Source organism: Pyrenophora tritici-repentis, chromosome 9 (assembly GCF_003171515.1).
Source record: "Pyrenophora tritici-repentis strain M4 chromosome 9, whole genome shotgun sequence".
NCBI classification, from domain to species: Eukaryota; Fungi; Ascomycota; class Dothideomycetes; order Pleosporales; family Pleosporaceae; genus Pyrenophora; species Pyrenophora tritici-repentis.
The window spans coordinates 844813-868271 of NC_089398.1; the positions used below are offsets into that span (position 1 = coordinate 844813).

At 51.1% G+C, this 23459-nt stretch overlaps 11 protein-coding genes across 11 annotated transcripts; 6 read left to right on the plus strand and 5 right to left on the minus strand.

The window, feature by feature from the left end:
* Positions 1-82: 82 nt before the first annotated feature.
* On the plus strand, positions 83-3731 carry PtrM4_146860 (drug resistance protein MdrA; the record flags this gene model as incomplete). Its single annotated transcript, XM_001938837.1, has 4 exons — positions 83-166; positions 213-444; positions 491-2662; positions 2710-3731. 4 exons carry the CDS (start codon positions 83-85, stop codon positions 3729-3731), a joined length of 3510 nt encoding a protein of 1169 aa, XP_001938872.1.
* Positions 3732-4193: 462 nt separating this feature from the next.
* On the plus strand, positions 4194-6518 carry PtrM4_146870 (Atrophin-1 multi-domain protein; the record flags this gene model as incomplete). Its single annotated transcript, XM_001938836.1, has 2 exons — positions 4194-6209; positions 6261-6518. 2 exons carry the CDS (start codon positions 4194-4196, stop codon positions 6516-6518), a joined length of 2274 nt encoding a protein of 757 aa, XP_001938871.1.
* A 248-nt stretch (positions 6519-6766) lies between these two features.
* On the minus strand, positions 6767-7506 carry PtrM4_146880 (uncharacterized protein; the record flags this gene model as incomplete). The annotated part of the gene is made up of 4 exons (XM_066109891.1): positions 6767-6924; positions 6977-7114; positions 7169-7211; positions 7447-7506. The coding sequence occupies 4 exons, from the start codon at positions 7504-7506 to the stop codon at positions 6767-6769; spliced, it is 399 nt and encodes a 132-aa protein (XP_065959874.1).
* A 341-nt stretch (positions 7507-7847) lies between these two features.
* PtrM4_146890 (TFB2, RNA polymerase II factor) lies at positions 7848-9430 on the plus strand (the record flags this gene model as incomplete). The annotated part of the gene is made up of 3 exons (XM_001938834.2): positions 7848-7974; positions 8022-8566; positions 8654-9430. The coding sequence occupies 3 exons, from the start codon at positions 7848-7850 to the stop codon at positions 9428-9430; spliced, it is 1449 nt and encodes a 482-aa protein (XP_001938869.1).
* Positions 9431-9839: 409 nt separating this feature from the next.
* On the minus strand, positions 9840-10664 carry PtrM4_146900 (RER1, Golgi protein involved in Golgi-to-ER retrieval; the record flags this gene model as incomplete). Its single annotated transcript, XM_001938833.2, has 4 exons — positions 9840-9925; positions 9987-10283; positions 10386-10503; positions 10599-10664. The coding sequence occupies 4 exons, from the start codon at positions 10662-10664 to the stop codon at positions 9840-9842; spliced, it is 567 nt and encodes a 188-aa protein (XP_001938868.1).
* Positions 10665-11011: 347 nt separating this feature from the next.
* On the plus strand, positions 11012-11935 carry PtrM4_146910 (CaiD, Enoyl-CoA hydratase-carnithine racemase; the record flags this gene model as incomplete). Its single annotated transcript, XM_001938832.1, has 2 exons — positions 11012-11150; positions 11205-11935. 2 exons carry the CDS (start codon positions 11012-11014, stop codon positions 11933-11935), a joined length of 870 nt encoding a protein of 289 aa, XP_001938867.1.
* A 359-nt stretch (positions 11936-12294) lies between these two features.
* Positions 12295-14223, plus strand: PtrM4_146920 (ferric reductase transmembrane component; the record flags this gene model as incomplete). Its single annotated transcript, XM_001938831.1, has 1 exon — positions 12295-14223. One exon carries the CDS (start codon positions 12295-12297, stop codon positions 14221-14223), a length of 1929 nt encoding a protein of 642 aa, XP_001938866.1.
* Positions 14224-14559: 336 nt separating this feature from the next.
* Positions 14560-17445, minus strand: PtrM4_146930 (BtaA, S-adenosylmethionine:diacylglycerol 3-amino-3-carboxypropyl transferase; the record flags this gene model as incomplete). The annotated part of the gene is made up of 7 exons (XM_066109892.1): positions 14560-14692; positions 14766-16300; positions 16348-16802; positions 16848-16900; positions 16951-16973; positions 17023-17172; positions 17224-17445. The coding sequence occupies 7 exons, from the start codon at positions 17443-17445 to the stop codon at positions 14560-14562; spliced, it is 2571 nt and encodes an 856-aa protein (XP_065959875.1).
* Positions 17446-18720: 1275 nt separating this feature from the next.
* Positions 18721-20216, minus strand: PtrM4_146940 (RPT1, ATP-dependent 26S proteasome regulatory subunit; the record flags this gene model as incomplete). Its single annotated transcript, XM_066109893.1, has 3 exons — positions 18721-19376; positions 19425-19840; positions 19870-20216. The coding sequence occupies 3 exons, from the start codon at positions 20214-20216 to the stop codon at positions 18721-18723; spliced, it is 1419 nt and encodes a 472-aa protein (XP_065959876.1).
* A 1057-nt stretch (positions 20217-21273) lies between these two features.
* PtrM4_146950 (TauD, Probable taurine catabolism dioxygenase) lies at positions 21274-22566 on the plus strand (the record flags this gene model as incomplete). The annotated part of the gene is made up of 1 exon (XM_001938828.1): positions 21274-22566. One exon carries the CDS (start codon positions 21274-21276, stop codon positions 22564-22566), a length of 1293 nt encoding a protein of 430 aa, XP_001938863.1.
* Positions 22567-22676: 110 nt separating this feature from the next.
* PtrM4_146960 (NADH-ubiquinone oxidoreductase a subunit) lies at positions 22677-23434 on the minus strand (the record flags this gene model as incomplete). The annotated part of the gene is made up of 4 exons (XM_001938827.2): positions 22677-22960; positions 23030-23235; positions 23287-23303; positions 23363-23434. 4 exons carry the CDS (start codon positions 23432-23434, stop codon positions 22677-22679), a joined length of 579 nt encoding a protein of 192 aa, XP_001938862.1.
* Positions 23435-23459: the final 25 nt, after the last annotated feature.

The window sequence follows — 23459 nt, forward strand, 5'->3', positions numbered from 1 at the left end:
ACGGGTTTGCTCCCGCAGGCACTTTACGCGTCGACGACGCGTCTTGCAAAGTATCGCGGCAAGTCGAAAGTCAACCACGACAATGCCTCAGACTACGCTAGACGATTGGGCGCAGGATACAGTGAATCCCGAGGTTCGCGCTCACGTCTCTAGTTTAATTTCCGCCGTACGTCCCATGTCCCTGTAACACAACTGTGACTGACCGCACACAGCTCGGTGGTATCGGCGACGATGGCACCTACTCTCTCGGACATGATGCTCTACTATGCCTGAAGGATCTGCGCAAATGGCTGAAGTTCGCCGACCAGCAGAACAACCGGCGCGATGTCGCACGTTGCATGGCGGAGGCAAACCTCGTCAAAGGCGATCTTTTGGAAATTCTGGCAAAGATAGCACCGGCAGCAATGGAGAGTGCATGGAAACATAAAATTGCTGTTGCAACCTGTGCGTCTTGGTTGTTCCCACCATGGTGCCTTGCTAACGTTGCAAGTGGAACTGCTTGTGCCTCTTACATGGCCTTTCGAAATCGACCCCACCGAAGCGACTGTCAATCACCACCGACATGGACCCTACATTCAGCTCGCACAAATCGGCTACAAGCGCGCGATTCTGCAGTTCGATCGAGATAGAATTCTCCAGACGGCTGTCAAGATTGCGCTCCCCTCCATGGCAGTGCCCCTCCGAGAAAGATCGCCGCGCGACGAAGGCATAATCCGAATCGCTCTATACTTCATACGCAACATTGCAATGCTCTCTCCCCCGAACAGTGCACCCATGGATATCGACGAAGCAGAGGTGTCCCGATCCGCAACGATTGATGCCTTCCAAGAGCAGGACATATTCCAGGTTCTTCTGAGCATTGCATCTAGCATTGGGGAGGATTTTGTTAGTCAGGATGTCATTGTTCTTGAGATTTTATTCTTTCTGCTCAAGGGCATTGACGCTGAGAAGTTGTTCATGGAAGACAAGAAGCTCAACACGAAGAATGCGGATGAACTGAAGAGCCTGATACAAAAAGAGAAGGCTATGCTAGCAGGCCATGCTCGTAATGCGCCGACGCGGCACAATCGATTCGGTACCATGATCTGGGTCAAGCGGGATGACGAAAAGGTCACAACTATATCTGGTCAGGATGTGCTGGGTAAGGCTCAGGCCAGTATGGAAAAGATGGACGCGACAAAGAAGTGGAATAAGCCCAGGCGACCTGGACGCAAGCAAGATGGCAATGAGGAAAGAGAAGAGTTTGACCTGCCCGTATCACTGAGTACCTCAGCACGAAAGCATATCAAGGCCTTTGTTGAGGAATTTCTTGACTCATCGTTCAATCCACTTTTCCTCCATCTTCGCAAAGCGATCGAACGCGAAACCGAACGTGTGGAGACACGGCATTCCAGGCAATTTTTCTACCTTGTATCATGGTTCCTAAAAGCAGAGTGTGCACGACGGCGGACAATGAAGGAGAGGGCCGCAGATCCGAAAAGCCCTGAAGTTCTCTCCGCGGAGGACGAAAGCTACGGACTGGTAGCTGAAGTGATGAATCAGGAGACGTTTATCTTGCTCAATCGCTTCATGCAAACAAGTCAAGATGAGAAGGCGTGGCGAGATCTCAACGCTGGATTGAAGTGTTTTACGCAAATCCTACTCACTGTACATGAAATGTCCGAGTCGGTACTCGAGGACGACCAAGAAATTGCAGAAAACATCCAGAATCGTATATTTTACGAAGAGTCGACACACGATCGCATAGTAACGATCCTGCGATCATACAAGGATCAAGGTTTCGGTTATCTGGATGCAGTCACGGAGCTCTCACACGTCTTTTTGCGGATGCTAGAGCGCTATGCCAAGCAAAACGTCGATATGCAGATTCGATCGAAGCGAAGGGCACGAAACATCAAGAAGAAGAAGGCAGATAAACAGGGCGAGGAGGGAGAGGAAGAGGGTCATGTCTCCGAGACGGAAGACATCCAACAAGCTCAGAAGACCGTCTCGGAGCGCAAGTTCGACTTCACGAGATTCTCAGCCAAGTTTGTGAACCAGAGCAGTGTTGACACATTCGTGGCCTTTGCAAAGTACTTCAATGACCTCAACACAGAACAACTGAAACGAGCTCACCGCTTCTTCCATCGTGTCGCTTTCAAGATGGAGTTGGGTGTTTTGTTGTGCCGAGTCGATATCTTGCAGTTGTTCAACAAAATGATAAAGGGCCCAGGAGGTCTTGACCCCGAGTCTCCTGCCTATAGGGAGTGGGACGACTTCGTGAGGCACTTCTTCAGACACGTGGTCAAGCGAGTACAGGAAAGACCGGAGCTGGTGGTGGAGATGCTGTTCAGCAAGATCCCAGCGACGATTTTCTTTCTTGAGCACGGATACGACCGCGAGGTCACTGTCAAAGCACCACGAGCGCCCGCGGAGCTGGAAGTTAAGCCTGGCATAGAATTGCCCGAACAGATTGGTGTTGCTGTCAGTGTGCTTGTGAACCAATCAAAGTCCGATGCTATCCGATGGGTACGGGAAGTTCTCACCTCAGCAGCCGAAGAGCGTAAAGCATGGGAAGAAGCAGGGGAGGCACAGAAGATGTTGACTGCAGATGTACAACCTCCCGAGGGCGAAATGACAGCTGAAAACACAGAGGCCGAGACAACCAAGCCTCCCTCAATCCGTAAGTTGGGTCTTCTATGTATGTGAAAGTATGCTAATGAGGGCTAGTAATCAAGCACGACACCGAAGAACGGCGTATAGCTATGTTCAAAGACAACAAACTACGACTACTCATGACCCTAGTGGGTTTCGAAAGGCTGGGAGAACATCACGACCCAGACGCTACATGGATCGTTCCATCATCCCTCACATCTGCACAATTGCAAGAGGCTATTGATCTCATTCGCAAGTTTGAATTCGACCCGCCAACGTACGAGGATGGCAAAGCACCGGAAGATATGCTTCGCAGCAAGACAACAGTGGCGCAACCCTCGACTCGTCGTGCAGAATTTGACGATGATTCCGATGGCATAGATCATCAGTCAGAGGAGGACCATGGAGAATATGCACAAGGTGGGGCTACCACACGGGAGGCGGATGGTCCCCGGAAGAAACTGAAGCGCCGTCGCCGGGAACGGACACCGCGCGAGCTCGATGATGATGAGAAGGAGCGTAGGGCTGAGGCTCGCCGCAAGAAAGAACTCGAAAAGCAAGCCGCAGCTCTAAGTACTACATATGTGCACGACTCCGATGATGAGGATTGGGATGCTGAAAAGGACGCTGCCTTCTTCGCACGAGAGGAGGCGCTCCGGCAAGAGAACCTCAAGGCTTACAAGAAGTCACACATACTTGGAACAGTGGAGCCTATTGCTTCAAAGAAAAGGAAAGCCGATGCTCCAGCAAAGAAGACCAAGAGACGGAAGGCACCATTTGATGACAGTGACGAAGACATGGGAGATGCTGAGAGCAGTAGGGCTCAGTCCGAGGCTGCTGGTGACATTCTAGATGATGACGACGAAAATGAGGAAGAGACCACAGACACGCCGCTTTCGTCACAGAACGCTGTCGCTGCAGCAGTTAGTGAAGCCAGTACACCAAGGAAACTGTCGGAAAACGCATCCAAGACCACAGATGTTGCCATGGTGAATGCGGATACGGACGATGATGAAGAGGATGAAATGCCTGTTGCTCGAAGGCCAGCGGCGCGGAATATGAGAGCAGGATTTGTTATTGATAGCGATTCGGAGTAGGCCTCTGGTATAGGCTGCATAGAAGGTATCCCAGGTTTGTTGTTTCTAGCGTTGAATACCCATCGTCCTTATGCCACTTAACGAGGTCATTCCATGTGCAGTATCAGTCGGGCATCTGGGTGACACGGAATACTTGACAGTATGGGTAAGCACCTAGTTGGCGTGTCTGGCGCCTACAGTGACTTTTGTACACTAGTATGTCAAGTGGTTTATGTCGCCCGGGTGCATCATACACCTGTAACAGCTATCGCTTTCATGATTCAGAACCAGTACATGGTTCCACTGTCTTTCATCTTACAAATTCGTGTTTCTGTCACATGACGTTGTAATTGCGCCGTTGTGCTGCTGCGAACGACCGGCTCCTTCGTGCTTTCCTTGTTTACCTCTAAACACCAATCTCAACACTACCCCCGAAAAAGTGAGTACTTCTTCTCCACGCACGCCTCGCATCACACTACAGCCATGCTAACTTACCCAGATCGACAGAAGTTCGAGCAGATCCGAGCTCGGTGGGAGGCGGTGCGGCTAGGTGAGGATACACCAGCAGAAATGGTGGGCTGGAGAGAGAAGTCGGTGCCTCAGCAGCCAGTGAGCAGCGAACCTCAAGAGAACGGCAGCAGTCGGTTCCGAAGGAAGCTCAGCCATGGACTCGCTTTCATTTCCAACCCTCTCTCGCAGCGAAAGACGACTCCCGGACGTCACCAGGCGAATGTGCCCTTACTAGCTACCACTGAACCGTCCACAACCGACCTCACAACTGCGACCCCTTCGTGCGAGACTTTGCACTCATCAACGCATGAATCTACGACACCCGCCCGCTCCAACGACTCACCAACGGAGCCTACCACGCTCGCCGCCAACGACACATCATCCAAGAGTGTTGATGCCGACGCGACTCCTAAGCCACTCCCGCGATCGCGCACACTGAGCTTTATTCCACTTCCGGTTAGGACAGAACAAGAATCGTTCTCAGCAGACGTCGAGGGCGCTGTCAAGTCCCAGTCGTTCACCGCAATGCCTCAGCCAAAACCCGACTGCGCACCTTCGAAGATTCCCACTCCCAGTCCACCGTTGCCTGAAAGACGCCAGTCCAGCCCCCGTCAGTACCTTCATCATCATGCATCCTATCATGCTGCACAACAGATCAAACAAATTGCAGCAGCTCATGCCGCTGCCGCCAGCAATGGCTCTCCTGTGAGACCCCAGCAGCCGCTGCGATCACGCACGACACCGAATTTTGTCAATGGACCCCAAGTGTCACAGCCAGCTAGGTATATGGCCCCGAGACGGCCAGGACCGAAGAGACCCGCCCCGTCCCCAATGGCACAAAAGCCATTCCTGCAAGAGAATTTCCCAATCGACAAACGCGTTACACATAGAAGGTCACAGATCCAGGAGGTAACATTGAAGCGGGAATCACTTGCAGTACCTGGAGCATTGAATGGCAGAAGGTCTTTTGGACCAAGTTCTTCGCTTGCACAGAATAGAAGTCATAGCTTCGCGACTCCGCCAACTACAAGACGATTGACCTCTCACCTCGTGCAGCGGACGCCAGTCACTGTGAAGCGAATCCAGCCTCAGGGACAGTATAAAACGCAGGGACCAGACATATCTCCGAAGACAAACCGTAGCCCTATGGTGCAGCCTCGCCGTACAGGCCCTCCTGCGGCGTCAACTCCCCCGACAGTTGATGTCCCAATGCCGCCTACTTTACCTCGATCACATACGGATAGAGACCTACAAAGGAAGACCCTGGGAACACCGAATGGTCTGGGTGGTGTTTGGCGGTCTTCTCGCGCACTGGCAATGACAACACATGAGGTGAGCAGGCTCCCACGCTCCCATACCTTCCACAGTTTGGAGACTCAGCGGGAACTCGCTCCGCCTGTACCTCGCATACCAGATCGGTACAGAACTCCATCTTTGTCGGACATGACCCAGCGACTGCGCATTCGTTCAGATATGCCCATCAAGCCTCGCCATACTAGGATCGTATCAGATGCAACCTCATGCGCATCAATTCCTGAGACCGATGAAGAAGCACATAATATGCACAAACCCCATGTAACTGGTCAAATGCCGACGTCCATGGACCCTGCTGAATCCACGATCAGCCTCACAGCATTCCCTCCGGTACCAATTTCGCTCCCATCATTCACTTCTCCATGCGCTGTAGGAAATGGCCATTTCTGCATGGAGCATTCAATTCCAGGACTACGGAGTTTAGACCGTGCTGACATTAGTGTTTTCCAGGTCAAGGATTACATGCCGCCGCTCTACTGGGCAGGTCGATTCACGTCACGCTACGATCAATGGCGTACTGATGCAATGATAAGAGAACTGGACTTGAATTCGGATCACCAGACATCAGGCCCTCTGAGTGAGTGCAAGCTGAGCGAGGAGAAGCTTGCTAAGTGCTACATCTTCGGCCAACTGCGCGATCTGTGCACTTCGGATCAAGCAGCAGACAGTCTTTGGGTATGTGATACCTCGTCCTTGTGAATACCTTTGCTGACTTGTGATGTATAGGAGTTTGAGTACAAATATCGGAAGGACCACAGGATGCTCGGCAACCATCTCGATCTTCTACCTCTGCCATCTCGTAAGCAAGACGACAATACGACTTCCATGGGAGTTGGGGCGTTTGGACGTGCTATGAGGAAACTGACTCCGCGCAAGGCTAGCCTTGTAAACCTAATAAAGGGTAAAGGCTGGAACAAATCCGATGAGACAAAGAACACCAATCTATCCGACCACGACCAAGAGACGTCTTCGGAAGAGTCATAGAAGTATATGGATGCCAATGGCATTTTGGGATGAGGTTTTACCCAACACTGTACTGTTATACAGTCTGCATCGTCTGGCACAGCAGTTGATGCGAGATTATCCGGATTTGCTTGAAGGGGTGCTATTTGTAATACTAAAAGGGCGGGCGGGTGGCTGAAAGTGGGATGGCCGTGATGGATGCGTGCGTGTCAACGACACATTATCAGAAAAATCGTATTAGTCCATGATCTATACAGACTCAATCCTGTCTAATCTTTTTTCTCGCTTGACTTGGGTGACAGCTCTTCGACAATATTGTTAGGATCTTTCCAGGCCAAAGCAACATACTTTGTGTGGCTTCCCCGAGCAAATATCTCGCCTTTACTATTGCTAAAGTTGATAGATGTAAAGGCCAAAGTTTTCCCGACTGCGCATAGTTGTCAGCGAAAAGGTGTCAGTGTTTTGGATAGAGTACATACACTTGTCGCACGTCACCTCAGCCTTGATCATATCGCCAATCTTGCCACCTGAAGAAAGATAAGTTACGTTTAGGTCGGTTGATACGCCGGTAGCGAAGAGGCCACGCGAAGCTACAGCCAATGAACCACCGAGGTCGACTGTAGATGGTTAGTACGAGCGGATCGGCAGTCAAGGCTGGGCGATTCTCATACCCATGCTTGCTATGGTTCCTCCATGAAGGATGTTGAGTCGGTTCTTTGATTGGGTTAGTAGACGCAAAGCCGACGAGAGAGGGGCTTGCCGTATGCTCCTTTTGTATATCCAGTTCAAACTTGACGCGGCCGGGCACCACCGAAGTGACTCGAAGCTGTTTTGGTGTCAATGAGAGGAAGATATTGATATGGCTCCGAGATGATGGTTACCCCATTTAGAAGTCTTCGCAAGTGTCAAATCAGTATTGTTTTCGTTGCTATTCACAAGTGCAATGTACCTTGGCTCTAGACCCGAGTTGGCCCGGAACGACTCCCAAACCTTTGTAGGTGATCAGCATATCAATCTTATACTCCTTATGTACGTCTCATTGCTTACAGATCTCACAAACTTCAAGGCTGGCATGATTCAAAGTCTTTTTGTCGATATGCGTAGAGTGATGTAGTTGTTCCGCTCGGTAGTTGCTCACGCATCTCGGAAGCTAGACCGGGGTGGAGCGGAATTTGTGGGGGAGCTTTCCGCCTGCTCGGCGCGTCACCTACTTTCTTTGAGAACTCGCAACTTTGCTTTCACCAACTTTGGGCGCGACAGACGTACGCCTCTTATCTCGTTGTTCAAGTGCCTTTTACGAACATGATAATACGGCGGTAAAGGAACTCACTCTTTCCCACATCCGCCACGATGTCGGCCTCATCTTCCACCCAGGCGCTGGAATACCTCGAAGGCCTGCCTTTGGCGACACATAAGAAGCTGTATGAGCAACCCTCAACGGTGCTGGCGGTTTTCCGCTGCATGCTTCCGCATCTTGGTGCGTTCATGCCTCGGACAAAGTCGCGCCATAGCTAATAATTGCAGCCAAATCCATTGTTATGGCGATGCTCTACATGCCCTCGCCCTTCCCCGCCGCCGACCTCGACGCTTGGTTTAAGCCCTCTGCGCGCAAAGAGAAGGAACGTGCAACCTTCACGCTCGACCGTCTACACATCATCACCTCGTCGCGACAAGACAACGGCACATTATCATGGACCCTCAGCCCAGGCTTCCAGCGCAGCTTGCGAAATGCAATTGAAGGATCCGGTACTCATCGCTCCTTTGGTGTACCAGCAACCAAGGAAGAGAGCGGAAAGCGAGTGAGCGTGGAATTCTTGGATGAATACTCGAGGGCACAATGGGAGGGCATCTTGTACTACCTTGTGAGCGGTGCAGCGGGACTTGGAAAGGACAATATCTCGCGAGCGGAGGTTAGCCCGAGCACCAAGACGCTGCTGAATACGGGCGACCTTGTGCGGACGATACATGGGAGTCCGAGGATCACCAAGGATGGCTTTTCTTTTGTGCTGCAAGAGACAAATGCGCAGGTTTGGAGTCTGCTTATCATTTATCTCAAGGTGACCAATGAAGTAAGTAACGTATCTCGTCAACTCGCTCTTTCAGGTCCACCTATCTTGTCCATTGTTTTCTCGCAACGACGCTGACAATAAATCTAGCTCGGCATGTCCGAAACTGAAGTCCTGGCCTTTCTCTTCATGCTTGGTTCCCTTGAACTAGGCCAAGACTACTCAACCTCCACCCTCTCTCCCACACAATTACGGATGCTAGACGACCTCTCTTCAATGGGTCTCATCTACCGTTCTGACAAGAACGCGCGAACCTTTTACCCAACCCGTCTTGCTACGACCCTGACCTCGGATTCTGGCAGCGCCATGTCCGCATCCTCAAACGACATTGCACAAGCCGGCCAAGGCAATGCCGGACCGTCTGCAACAGCAAACAAGGGTTTCATCATCATCGAAACAAACTACAGACTCTACGCCTACACGAACAGCCTCATCCAAATCGCCATCCTCAGTCTCTTCACCAAACTTCAACATCGTTTCCCTAACCTCGTCTCCGGCAAACTAACAAAAGAATCCGTCCACAAAGCGGTCCAATCTGGCATCACATCCGCCCAAATCATCTCCTACCTCACCACCTACGCCCATCCACAGATGCAAAAAACCGTACCGTACATCCCGCCTACCGTCATGGACCAAATACGCCTCTGGGAATATGAGGGCGAGCGTGTGGAAACCACGCCGGGCTACTTGATGCGCGAGTTCAGTTCCGATGCAGAGTATAGGGACGTTATGGGCTATGCGAGTGCGCTGGGCGTGCTGGTGTGGCAGAATGATGGGGCCAGGTGCTTTTTTGTGAGCCAGGTGGAGCAGATTAGTGCGTATCTTAAGAAGAAGAAGGAGAATAGGGAGAGTGCTAGGGGCCGGTGATGATGGGGAAATCATCAAAGGCTGCATAGATTGGCGTTTTGTGTTCAGGGTGTAGAGATAGGTTGGCGTTAGCGGGACATTATTGATATCTGTAATTCGTAGTTCGGACGATTCCTAGATTTGTGTTTGTATATCGATTTTCGTGAAAGTATTTGTGCGGGCGGAACCCCGTATTAAATATAATAAGTCATCTTGTCTCCTGCTGCGTGTACACATCATGCAGCATGCCGTCATCGTACCACCGCTCTGCCCCTTTCCGCCCCGGAACAACTCCTAGCTGCTAATTTGAAGCCCAAAGATCTATCATCCAAGAAAACGCGCCCAATGTCCAGAATGCAGCCGCTAATAGCAACCCTCCCAAAGGTGGATATGAGATCTGGCGAAGTGAAGAAGATAGCCTCGAGATGGCTTAGTTGGAAGCGCCTGGGTAACGCGTCTTGCCGACGGTAAAGGGGACGTAACGGTATTTGATCATGTGCTGAATTTGACGTCGCACTGGGATTAGTTAGTAATGTACCCAAACATCTTTCTCCACCCCTTGTGTGACCAAACTTACTCGTCAGGCCAAACAGAATCAACCAGTATACAACCAACACGGGCCAGAAGACTGGCAGGTTGAAAATTTCGAACCAACTGCAGAAAAAGCCAATAGTAATCGCCCTGGTAGCAGAGTACCAAAACTTGAACTCCGGCAGTCTCCGGACAAAGGGTCGGAACTCCTGGTCTTCTTTTGTGGGGAGCCCGGAGGCGTTTCCATCTTCCATACCCTCATCTTGTTCTAGCGCGGGATCGAATTTTGGGGAAAGAAAGGCGAGGAAGAGATTCAGGAGGTAGATGCCAAGCGTGTATGCGACTGTTACAATGGGTTAGTGTCGTTGTTTATGTCGTTGCCTGGGATTCCTCAAAATTCCGTAGGATGCGTAGGTTCCGAATAGGAGAGAGATAGGAGACATACCAATGTACCATCCTTGCGCGACGAATATACGTATGCCGAAGAGGAAGAAGATGGCTGCTGAACCCCCCCATCGGTAACCCTTGTATGGTGTCGCCTTGTCGAGATATGTTTGGAACAACTACTGCGCATTAGCAGCCGTCATCGTTTCAAAGAAGACATATCCGTCTCCATCTCTTCCAGACTGGAGCTGAATTGCGCGAGGCTCCAACTCACAGCGCCGTATTTTGTTGTTTGCGCAGTCACTGCGGCGAAAGGGGTATCGGGCTCCGGAGAATCCATCTTTGTGGCGTTTTGTAGATTGTGTGTGTGAATATGGGAGGTGCGGTGCAAATAGCGACGGGGTTGGGTGTTGTATGGGGGAAATGTCGTGTTCGCGCAATGGCGAGTCCTAATGGTGATCGTGTCAGAAAGTTGAGGTCGCAAGGCTGGGCTTACATGGCGCTAGCACAAAGACGGTTGGGTGAGGCGAACTGTTGATGCGGGACGGGAAGCTTTTGGCGGGACCCAGGACCGAGGTTAGCCGTTGAGTGGGCTGCAACTTTGAATCTTTAACTTCTGTCCTCATGTAAATATACGTTGTAAGAGCCGTGGTCAAAAAGAAAAAGGCTCAATTCACCAAACTCAAAATGCATGCATTTCGATCAGCTCCGAGGGTTGCCTCGCAGTTTCGATCCAGCGGTTGGCCCAGATTTGTGAGGGGAATTGCTACTGAGAGATCCTATGAGCACCTGCTTGTGTCTGTGCCAAAGCCTGGTGTAGGTTTGCGTAAGTCATACTGGATTCCTTCGGTCGTTGTATGCTGTGACTAACAACGCCTAGTCCAGCTCAACCGCCCAAAAGCCCTGAACGCGCTGTGTACACCCCTCATTCTCGAGATCAATCAAGCTTTACGCGACTTCCAAAATGACAAGTCTATCGGCGCCATTGTTCTTACTGGCTCGGAGAGAGCCTTCGCGGCAGGCGCGGACATCAAGGAGATGAAAGACCTCACATTCAGCGACGCATACGGCAACGACTTCATAGAGTCATGGTCAGACCTGGTCACATTCCTCAAGAAACCACTCATCACTGCTGTTAACGGATACGCGCTGGGTGGAGGTTGTGAACTCGCCATGATGGGTGACATCATGTACGCAGGACCCAAGGCTAATTTCGGCCAGCCAGAGATCAAGCTGGGTGTCATACCTGGTGCTGGCGGCTCGCAGCGTCTTACCAAGGCGATCGGAAAGTCAAGAGCCATGGAGGTCATTCTTACTGGCGACAACATTACTGCGCAGCAAGCTGGCGAGTGGGGACTTGTCGCCAAGGTTTTCGAGACACCCGAGGAGTGCGTCAACGGTGCTATTGCGACGGCAGAGAAGATCGCATCCTATAGCCAGATTGCCGTCAAGGCTGCCAAGGAGGTTGTGAACAAGAGCCAGGACCTCGGTATCCGGGAGGGTGTTGAGTATGAAAGGAGGGTCTTCCATGGACTGTTCGGGAGTGAGGATCAGAAGATTGGAATGACTGCTTTTGCAGCCAAAGAGAAGGCCAAGTGGATGCACAAGTGAGCATGAAAAGGTAGAAGAACACCCAGGAGTCATAAAATACTTAACATACTAGTGTACGAAGACCACTGCAATCGCCCGATACGCCTATTAGGTGTTTATCTACACTATTAATTGCTTGACACCCAGGTAGGAAGTAGGACACAACCTAAAATATGCACGTCGTGATGCGCAACGGTAAACTGCAAATCCCATGCCGTCCAGATCGAGCGACGCGTGCCTCGGTACGCTAAGCCGATAAGCTTATCGCGGGGATGACACGAACATTTGTGGGGAAACTCTGAGACAGACACTATCTCTCCTGACATGCCGCTACTTCATCACATGCATGCATCCTTTCTCCTCCATCACCATCTCCCACCATGAATGCAACGCCTCCATGGCTGCGCGACGCTCTCCGTTTCGCTTTGACAGCGACTGCATCCACAGAAACCCCGTGGCATGCGCATGATTACGATGCTTACAAGGCCGCGGACGGAGGTGACCTCGTAGACCCGGATGACCCCGGAAAAGACCCCCGATTTAGAAAATTAGTGGAAGCGATTCTGTATGGTCGAAAGTTTGTCGCAACTTACAACTATGTGCTGGTGGGTGTGTTGCTTGTCTTCACACTATGGCACTGGAGCGAGAAGTTGGCCCTGCATATGAGGAAACGGAGTGCTGGCACGAGGAAGAAGGACGATGATACTAGCAGTGCTGAAGAGGCCTGGAGTAGCTCGAGTAGTACCATCGAAGGAAGCTCTACGCCGCCGAATACTGCCGCGAAAAAAGTAGACACCAACGAATCGAGCCCTCTACTCCCTCCTGCCCAACGAGCATCACGCAACGGACCGGGAATCTGGCGACCGTATTGTGAAGTCAAAGCTCTTCTGCAGTATCAACCGCCTCGTATACCCGTCATCAACAAGACTCTCCCAACCAACGCTGTCTCGTTACTCGTCCTCGCTTGGCTCGGCCTGATCATCTTCTACAACTTCCACAACATGTCGATGACCTTTATGTCCTTATTCGTTTTTGCCGACCGATGCGGCATCATCTTCATCGCAAACCTACCACTGCTCTACATCCTTGCTGCCAAGAACCAACCTATCAAGATGTTGACAGGCTACTCGTATGAAAGCTTAAACATCTTTCATCGAAGAGTTGGAGAGATCATGTGTCTGGAAGCATTTCTTCACTGCGTGGGCATGTGGCTTGTGTGGTTTGGCTTGTTACGACACCTCGGATTTACGCTGGCAAAATTCCTGTTCAACCGCGTCGTACTGCTTGGTATGGCAGCTTTCATCGCGTACGAGTTGATTTACTTTACGAGCTTGGGCAGCTTCCGGCAACGGTGGTATGAGATATTCCTGGGGCTACATATTGTACTTCAGTTTGCCGGTCTCATTTTCTTGTGGTTCCACCACCATTCTTCGAGACCCTACGTCGGCATCTCGATGGCCATCTTCCTCGTCGATCGCCTGGTGTATAGACTGTGGCTGAAATCAAGCACACACCCCGCAACGCTTACTGTATTAGAAGACGACGAGACGGTTCTGCTTTCTGCAAACTGGGAAGTCAATGACCGCAAGAACCCTCTACTGCCGAAGAACATGACACAAGGCTGGAAGCCCAACGACCACATCTTCATTTCTGTACCGTCGCTTTCCCGCAAGCACGGCATACAATCCCACCCATTTACCATATTTTCTGCAGCACCCAAAACAACAGAAGATGAGCAGGGGAAACATGCATGGCTCACTCTACTCATCCGCCCCCAATCCGAATCGGGCTTCTCATATAAACTCCTCGAGCACGCACGCGAAACGACCCAAGCGCGCGTTCGCCTCGACGGTCCTTATGGCTCTTCGCGGGCGCTTGATCTTTTAGAATCCTCCGAAACGGCTATCCTCATCGCAGGCGGTTCCGGCATCGCTGTCGCGTACCCGCTTCTCTACGCACTTCTTTGCCCCGCGACTGCCGACCCTGAATCCGCGTTGAGCAAGTCCGGGAGAAAAGTAAAGTTGTTGTGGATCACACATTCGCCGAACCACCGGCTCTGGATCCCAGAAGACAAGCTCAAGGAGTTGGAAGACTGGGGCCTGGATGTCGTCATCTCGCCACCGACAGCATTGGCGGGGAGGCCTGATGCCGGGGCTTTTGTAGGGGAATGGGTGAGTATGGAGGACGGGCGGGCTGGCGTTGTAGTCAGTGGCCCGGATGGTTTGGTAAGAGATGTTAGAAACACGTGTGCGGGTTTGATGCGCAAGGGGCGCGATGTTGATATACAAGTTGAGAAGTTTGGGTGGTAGAACTGAACCTTTTCTTTAAACTATGGAACACGAATATGGATCTTTCGGGTATAGACAAATATGTAAATAGAATCGCTTCTCTCTCAACCCTACCATACTAGAGTCATGTTGAGGTGTGTACTCGCCAAGAGGCGAGCATACTATGCTTCATCTGGTGATAAGGTGTAAATAGCAACAATGTACACTGAAACAACAGAAACTTTGCGCGGCATAAAGCTACTTCTTAAGAGCAATTTGGTATCTAACAGCAACGACTAGCATCAAAAGAAACGACCTGGGGGTGCTAAAGACAAGAAACAAAAGACAACCACCAACATGCTACAAAAGAGAGCAGCCCTAATCCATACGCATAGCAGGTCCCTCAAGCTTCAGCTCCGCCAGCGATGTCTTCCTCAAATGCGTCTTGGCATCCTCCGACTCAATACCCACCTCCTTTGTACAAATCCACGTCGAAGCATACATATTAACCCTGCGTTTAACATTAGAATCAACGCCATCATCATACGCAGGGTAAGGTGGACGAGGAAGCAATTTCAACATACCGATCAATGCAGCTCCCAGGTACCCTTACAGCAACTCTCTTAACACTAAACCCGCATTCGCCAAACACGCGGATATACCACGGTTCCAAACCCGCACTCCGCAGCATAACTCTTCCTTTTACCTTGAGCGCGTGGTTCAATGCGCGGATCTGTTTAAGCGCCTGTGTCCCCGTTGGCGGGAACCAATCCATAGAGTCCATGACGACGACGATGGTAAGCGTGCCTGGCCGCATGCGCGCAATGACTTCTGAGATTTCATCTGTGTGGATACGTAGACCGTTGAAGGCGTTGGGCTTGGAGAGCTTGAGGTGTGATTTGGGAGACAAATAGGTTGGATGCGAGGTAGGTGTGTAGTGGCCGAGGAGGGTGAGGAGGTAATAGTGGTTTGAGGTGCTGAGGAGTGTAGTGTTGATGACGGGCTCGAAGGTGTTCAGGACGTATTCGTAGATTGCGTTTCCGCTGGTGGATTTGAGGGCGTCGTCAGAGGGCTCCTCGTGGAAGGCCATGTAGTCTGCGGCAGCGTCGGGCTTAGGGGCTTTGGTGTCGTCGTAGTCAGATGTCTTTTGGAAGTCGACTTCTATGACGGCGCGTTGCGTGGGGGGTACGCCGAGGGCTTTCCAGAGCCACTTTTCGTTGCCGAGAATGGCCCAGGTGAGGATCTTGGAGTGCAGGACTGTCTTGATGGAACGTTGCCAGATCTCGCGTTGCTCGTTGAGGGTCTGGGCTGTACAGAGTCTCTTGACGTCTTCGGTCATGCCGAGGATGCGGAAGAGCCAGCCTGCGATTGCGAGGGCGTTGCCAGAGCCACCGGAGTAGTAGAGACCTTTTGATGAGGGAGAAGCGAAGACAGCAGGGCCATTGTGTAGCCAGAACTGGAAGGCTTCGGATGAGAGATGAGGGCTGAGTTTCTGGATTAGGATGTTGTGGAAGTCGGCGTGTCTGCCTTCGCCAAAGAGCTTCCAAACATCTTGGTAGCCGAGAGCAGTGAATGATGCGACTTTGAGTTCGAGAAGGTGATTCTGCGAGGGGTTAAGATCAACAGCATGCACTCGGCGGCAGTTCTGCAAACAGAAAGCCAAAATGTTATCGCCAGCTGAACCAATCGCGAGAACGACATCGTTTGAAGTAGGTTTGAGGAGGCGCATGTCGGCCACATCGTCTTCCCATGTGAAAGCATAAATGTAGGAGTCGTTGAAACGAGTGTGCTTGGGAAGAGTGGAGTCGTAGTGAATTCGCCAGTGGTGGTTCTGATACCAGGTAGCCGGGAGAGGGAGACTAGACTGTAGGTTGACGACAGCAGACTCGTATGCTTTCGAATGGATTCCGACATCGTTCTGGGTAGCCCCTGTCTGGAGATCGAGAGCAGAGAGGTAGGGAGATTCAGTGGCGGCGGCATCAATTTCAGCGAGCTTCTGTGTAGATGCACCGTACTCTTTCGAGCAACCAACCCAGATGTAGTAGGGGAGTTTGATGCCGAAGAAGCTGTTTCTGGCGTTGATGCTGAGAACAGTTCCGAAGCGATACTCGAGGTAGTCCTACAACAGGTAAGTGGCTATCCGATCGCGAAGAAGACTCAACGTACTCGTCGTGCAGGCTCAAGATTGACACGGTCAATTTCAAACCATGTCCGCCAAAATACACGTGAGAGCCACATGCAATGACGATCGATAGCACCGCCCATGTAGTTCCTGCCCTTGAAATCGACCTGATTCTGGACGTAGAAGTCGACCACACCAACAACACCGTTGGGACTCATGAGACTATCGATGGAATCAATGACTGGGTAGAACTCGGGTATCATGCTCAACGCATAGCTCATGGTGACAAGTTCGGCACCTCCAGCATCAGCATTCTCATCCAGATCACGAACTGTCTGCCCTTGAGAAACCATCTCCTTGCGTTCGTGTGCTTGTGATTCATGTTCGTGCAGGCGGAAGGCGCGAGCATCTTGGCATATGACCTTGACGTTCGTCCACCCGAGACGGGCGAAACGCTTTCGCGCGATATCACAAAGACTGGGGGAAAGATCCACGACATCTGTGACTGTCAACATAAATACACTCCGAAGTTTGTTTTACTTACAGACTGCGTGGAAGAAGCTCGGTACAGGAACGTACGCGTTCATCTGTTCGACACTACGATTCTGTTAGAAAATATACTTTGAGATCTTCATACATGCAGCTACTTGTGGCCGGTGCCTCCACCGATCTGCCCATCGTTAGCAAAAACGATATGTGTAGGGATTCCTTTCGCGTACATCAACCCAGACTGGGCGTTGTGAGATCAGTCCGGCATCAGTCCGATACTTCAGTTGTGCTGCTACCAGTCCCAGCATGTCTTCGCGGCCTCGGAGAAGCTTCAGGCGTGTGGCATCGTAGACTTCGGCCTGTGCCTTGTAGAAGCTTTCCTAGAAATCAGTCAGCAAATTCACATCTTCGTCCAAGTCTACTTGACGTACAAGAGCATCTTGCTGGCTTCCAGATCCGTCTCCAGTGTGAGGTTTCAGGAAACAACCATAGACAAACTTTAGGTAGGCTTCAACTGTGCCGGGCGCTTGTCCTTTGCTCTTTGGTCTAAGAGCGACTGCAAAGACTGCGGCAAGGAAGAGGCCCACGATGCATAGAGTAACAGTAAGCTGATGGAATGGATCACGGGGAACAAAAGTCGAAAAGTTCAACATGACTGCGACTTTACAACGAAACAAAGGCAATCAGATAAGCGAGTAAGTACAGAGAATTCAACCAGACATCGTAACAACAGCCATGGAGGGGTTATATGAGAACCATTCCGAACATTGATTCCGAGTTCGGTTCGTCACAATGCATACCCACATGATACTAACCAAACCATCCGCTGCGTAAGACGTCGTCCTACTTGTCTCAGAACTTGCCAGCCAATACATCTCGCCACATGTTCTGAAGATCAGTAAACGGAGCGGGGCTAGCTTTCACAGAGAGCAGAGTGGGATGCTCGTATACTGCGGAACTGCCCCTCGTAGACAACCGCCAGAGGCGAATATGCAGGGTCTAATAGAACCGAGTGTTTCTCCAGATATCTTGCGAAGCTATGGAGAAGGAATATGTCAGTCAGCCTATCATATCGAGGTATTTTGCGCGTGGGTTTGAGATGCTTAGTGTTGAGGTTGGACGGTGGAAGTCCGTTGTGGGGCAGCCGGCCAATAGGAAAGAGGCGAGGCACAGCGTGCAAGAATGGCTGACAGGAACGGCTACACACTCCGTAGTCGTGGAGATACCATCTGGGTGACATTATTTAATTGACAGCGACAGTGTAGGTAAACCCCGTTATTCTATTCCTAATGGGCATGTCTGGCGCCTTCATTGTATCTTTTCTGATACGACAGTGTCACGTATTTCATGTCACACAGGTGTACTGTAAAGGGTAGGGGTTCTCCTCGGTCGCGAATTTGCTGCGTCGATATAATCTTTTGAAGTCTTTTGGGTGCGGTAGTTTGGGGTGCCTCGGGTCGACTGTAACATGGTACCAGAGTCGCTACTATATTTTGAGCGCATAATATAAGTTACCAGGGAGTACATCTTTGTCTGCTCTGTGATGTCAAACAATAAATACTATGTATCGTGCAACAGTCAGACACGTGGTAACCGCCACACAGTTAGCGTTGAACAGCAGACTTGAATTTGCAACGCTCGTAAAGTACCGGTAAGCAAAGTATGACTGCATCTGAACTTGAAGCAGTCTTTATGTCTCTAGGATTCGTAAGTAGAGGTGCGCCAAGCCATGATCAGAGCCTCGATAGCAGCATGGCCCCGAAAAGTGTGAGCGTACCTCAATACATGAAATACATCGTTGGTGGCTTTCCTCCTTGTTGTTCATAATCGTCATTCCTCTATAGTACTATGCTGAAGTGGAAGTATTATTACAAGCCCGGCATGAAGCGCACGCATGCAAGCAGCCAAGCCACCCACCCAACTAACCCTTAGGCATAGAAGTTGACCGTGTCCTTCTTCTTTGCTTGTACCTCCGCAATGGCATCAACGTAGTGCTCATGGCTAATCTTTTGATGACCTGTTCGTAGAGCAATCATACCAGCCTCAACGCACACAGCCTTCAGCTGCGCGCCACCAAACTCGTCAGTGCTACGTGCCAGCTCTTGCCAGTTGACAGCATCGTCAACAGTCATTTTCCTGGAGTGAATACGCATGATTTGAGCGCGGGCTTCTTCATTTGGTAGCGGAAACTCAATCTTCCTGTCCAGACGTCCAGAACGGAGCAAAGCAGGATCCAAGACATCGACTCGGTTCGTCGCAGCGAGAACCTTGACGCGGTCATCTGATGCGAAACCGTCTAGCTGGTTAAGGAGCTCCAACATAGTTCGCTGAACTTCCCTGTCTCCAGACTTTTCGGAATCGAATCGCTTTGTACCGACGGCATCCAACTCATCGATGAAGATGATTGACGGAGCCTTTTCTTTTGCCAGGGCAAAGCAATCTCGGACTAGCTTCGCACCATCACCTATAAACATCTGTACGAGTTGTGGACCGGCAAGCTTGAGGAAAGTCGCGTCGGTTTGTGCAGCGCAGGCTCGTGCCAGAAGAGTCTTTCCGGTACCGGGGGGGCCGTACATTAGCGCACCTTGATTCTGTCAGTAAAGTGTATGGGGCGACAGCTCATGATGCTTACCCTTGGGCGCCTTGATGCCGATCTTCTTGAACCGTTCAGCCTCCTTCATAGGCCACACGACAGCCTCAACAAGCTCCTCAATCTGCTTGTCCAGACCTCCGACATCGGTGTACTTTTCCGTTGGCTTCTCGTCGACTTCCATAGCCTTGACTCGACTGTCGTACTCTGCGGGTAGTGTGTCGAGAACGAGATATGAATCCTTATTGACACCAATGAGGTCACCGGGCTTGAGCTTCTCGTGGTCTACTAGACCAATGAGGGGCAAGAATATCGTCTGTCTCGTCGATGTCTTGATGACGGCAGACTTGCCGACACGGGTGGCGTCTAGGTCGATGTTTGCACCTTCCTCTGCCGCCTCTGCTGTGACGTCCAGATCGAGGATTTCGACAACGTTACCGACGAGATACGGTAGTTGCCTGCAAAATGTTAGATGTTGTTTACATACCGTTGTTTGTCAACGTGCTGCAAGAAGAAGCTGTACCTGTTGTTCTCAATCTTATCAAGGTTGTCCTTGATCTTCTCGTTCATCGACGCTTTCTCGTGGGTAAGCCGTTGATACTCGCTCTTCATGATGCGCATGTCGTTGTCCAACAACCGCCTCCGCGCGATGATGTCTCGTGTGCTTGAGTTGAGAATCTCCTCGTCGAGCTGCTCCTCCTCTGGTTCTGCATCCTTCATGTCTGCATCTCCATCGGCCTTCTTTCCGTCCTTGCCTCCGTCTTTCTTGTCATCGTCCTTCTTCTCTTCCTTCTCGTGGCGCTCAAGGTCGTCGAGATCTTCGAGCGTAGACATGGTGGCGGTGTGGGGTGAGCGAATTCGTGTAGTGTGTAGTGGTCGGAGACGAGCAGGTAGATGCAGTAGCGATTGTGGAGATAATGGCCGACAAAAAGGTCGTGGTGATGCGGCGTTGCTGTGGAGCTGTCCAGAGGCAGCTATGGATTACGGAAGAAGGTGACTGAGGCCTTAGCTCCGGTCGGGTCTTGGCGCATCTGGATACGCCGATCAGTCGCGTTACCGTTAGTCACGATATCATGGGCTTTATATGTAGATATTATGAGCTATTGTATGAAGTGTGCATATGTGGGATGCGTGTGGTTTTCATGAGTATGATTATACGGCCCACGTATAGTGTGGATGGTGAGGAAGGAGGGGACCTTGATGAGGGCATCGCGGGGCAGGCACACAACCATGACCCGCAGTTTCTGAAAGCTGTTTTTATCTTTACTATCTATACATCTTACCTCTCAAATTTTCTATCCAATTCCTCTGAATACACAAGCAGGCACCATGGCCTAATGGTAAGGCGTTGCTTTCCGGTTTTCGGTATATGGCAAAGATTGTGGGTACGTATCTTCAATCACCTCTTTATGATCTGGACATTGTGCTAATATCAGTATCAGGTTCGAGTCCCACTGGTGTCGTTTCTTTTTGCCTTTCTTTTATGCTTCTGTTTTTTTGAGTGGCTATCCTCGGCATATTTTTGGTGTTGCATGAAGCGGTCCGTCGTTGCCCGACAACTACATCGGATCCTGACACCCTCCGAAGTCGTTCCGTTACGACATCCAGACAAAGACAAAGAGAGCGCTTTTGCTGGGCACGTTATATGATTTTAGCCCATACTATCTCGACACAGGTCTTTTTTTGGCATCCGCTATGTTCAGGGCAAGAACGTTTCGGTGCGCGGCTAGGACGCCAAAAGTCACGCAGCCGTATGCAGTAGGCGCATGGTCAATATCTCAGGTTTGTCAAGTCTCGTCCTTTGGCTACGGGCTATGATGAATAATTGACTTGTCAGAACACTTTTCACTATTTCAGACCAAGCGGCACGACAAAACAGCAGAAAGTCTCCATGCGCAAGGATATGCGAGTTTATTGCTCGGGCGACAACTGGAAAAAGGCTAGAGGATCATTAACAGATGAATTGACCCATATCTCCGAGGGACCATTGAAGGGCCCGTATGGAACTAACACAAACCACGTTAACAGAGTGCCCTTTAGCGAGACTGTTACCAACTTCCAGAACGCCAGCGTCAAAGTATCAGAAGGAAAGACGAGGGTGACGGGCAGAGTAGTACCGAATATCTGGCTCCGGGATAACTGCCAGTGCGATAAGTGTAAGCATAGTGCTACTAAACAACGGCTCATCGATACATTCTCCATCCCAGAGGATATCTCGATCAAGTCGCATATTTGGGTGGAAGACGACATGATAGTCAAGATTGAATGGAGTGACGGGCACTGGAGTACATATTCGCGTGACTTCCTGCACCGGGCGACTGCACATCCAGCGTCAAAGGCTCTCGTTAGCCGTGGTCTACGCAACGTCGTTCTCTGGGACTCGACAATTGGAAAAAGACCCCCCATGATCAATTACGACGACATGGACAGGAGAATCAGACCTTTTACCAATTTATTGCGCGAGTACGGATTCTGCTATGTCGATGATACGCCTTATCGAGACCCCTACATGACGAAGGAGTTACTGGAGAAGATTGCGTTTATACGCCAGACTCATTACGGCGGCTTCTATGACTTTACGTCCGACTTGGCGAGCAAGGACACTGCATATACCAACATTGCTCTTGAAGCACATACGGATACCACGTACTTTTCCGATCCCGCAGGCTTGCAAGCTTTCCACTTGCTCTCACACACGGATGGTGAAGGTGGCGCCAGCCTGCTTGTCGACGGTTTCAAAGTGGCCGCTGAGCTCCTTGAAACCGACCCGGAAGCATACAAAATTCTCTCCACGGTAAAAGTTCATGCACACGCTTCCGGGAATGAGGGGATATCTATTCAACCCTACCGCAGCTTTCCGGTGCTCGAACATGACCCGACAATTGGCGATCTCGTCCGCGTACGATGGAACTCTTCAGACCGTGCCTGGATTGATCTCCCGATAGAGCAAGTCGAGACGTGGTATCGCGCTGCGCGCAAGTTCGATGCGCTCCTCAAGAAAAAAGAGAATGAGTATTGGGAGCAACTCAGGCCGGGGAGGGTGTTGATCTTCGATAATTGGAGGGTGTTGCATGGACGAAGTAGCTTCACGGGAAAGAGGAGGATCTGCGGCGCTTACATCAACAGGGACGACTGGATTAGCAAGTACAGAGAGGCGAGTGGGGCTGAAATGATGGCCTGTTAGTTAGAGACTGAGCAAGGCGAATGCAAATAAGACTGCAAGATAAATCTTCCCGACTTGGCTTCTTGAAGTTATATACAGCCACACAAGTCAATTCTCCCATCTTCCTGTCTCTACCGACCCTCCCTAGCAACTCTCTCCTGCTCGAGCTCCAATTCAGCCTGTCGGTAGTACTTGGCAGTGTCGACTCCATGGTACGGATGGTTTACGAAGTTTGGCCATGCGAGGACATGTGAGAATGTAGCAGCATAGCGTGAGTTTCTGTGCGCAACTCCCTGCATGTACTCGGTCATCTCAGTGGTTCCGTACAGGGACTCCCCCTTCTTGACCTTGTCGACCATTTCGCGCATGTCCATCTCGACCTCGCGACGGTTCTCGCGGGCGCCGTAGAATCGCACTGGCTAGTATTAGCAGGGTGCATGTCTCCAGCCTCGGCTGCGGGGGGTCTGGGCCATGTCGGACGTACTGCATGATCGAGAGTAGGCGAATATGAAGCACCCAGAAAGTCCAATAGCGCCGCTGAGTCGCATAATGGGTGCGAAGCCGCCCTTGCCAACCATGGAGGGCGAAACCTTCTCCCAGTAGAGCATCAGTCCAGGGCTCAAGGCTCCAAGGGCGGCACCCTGGGCCCAGTCAGAGGGGCGGGTGTACCGCATCACTCGGGTGAAGTGTCTTGACTAGAATCAGTATCCGCGAGCATTCCAAGGCGCAGGGAGAGCGTACGGGTCATTGTCGATGAGCTGTCGAGTGTTAGTCGCTGTGACGCATTGCAGGCCCGCCTTAGGCGCAATTGACTCACGGGATACTCTCCAGTGGGAATCTTGTCCGGCACAACCGCCTGGTGCCTGACTGCGGCGTCCTGCGAAGACATGATGGTGTTGCTTGTCGCTGCGGGC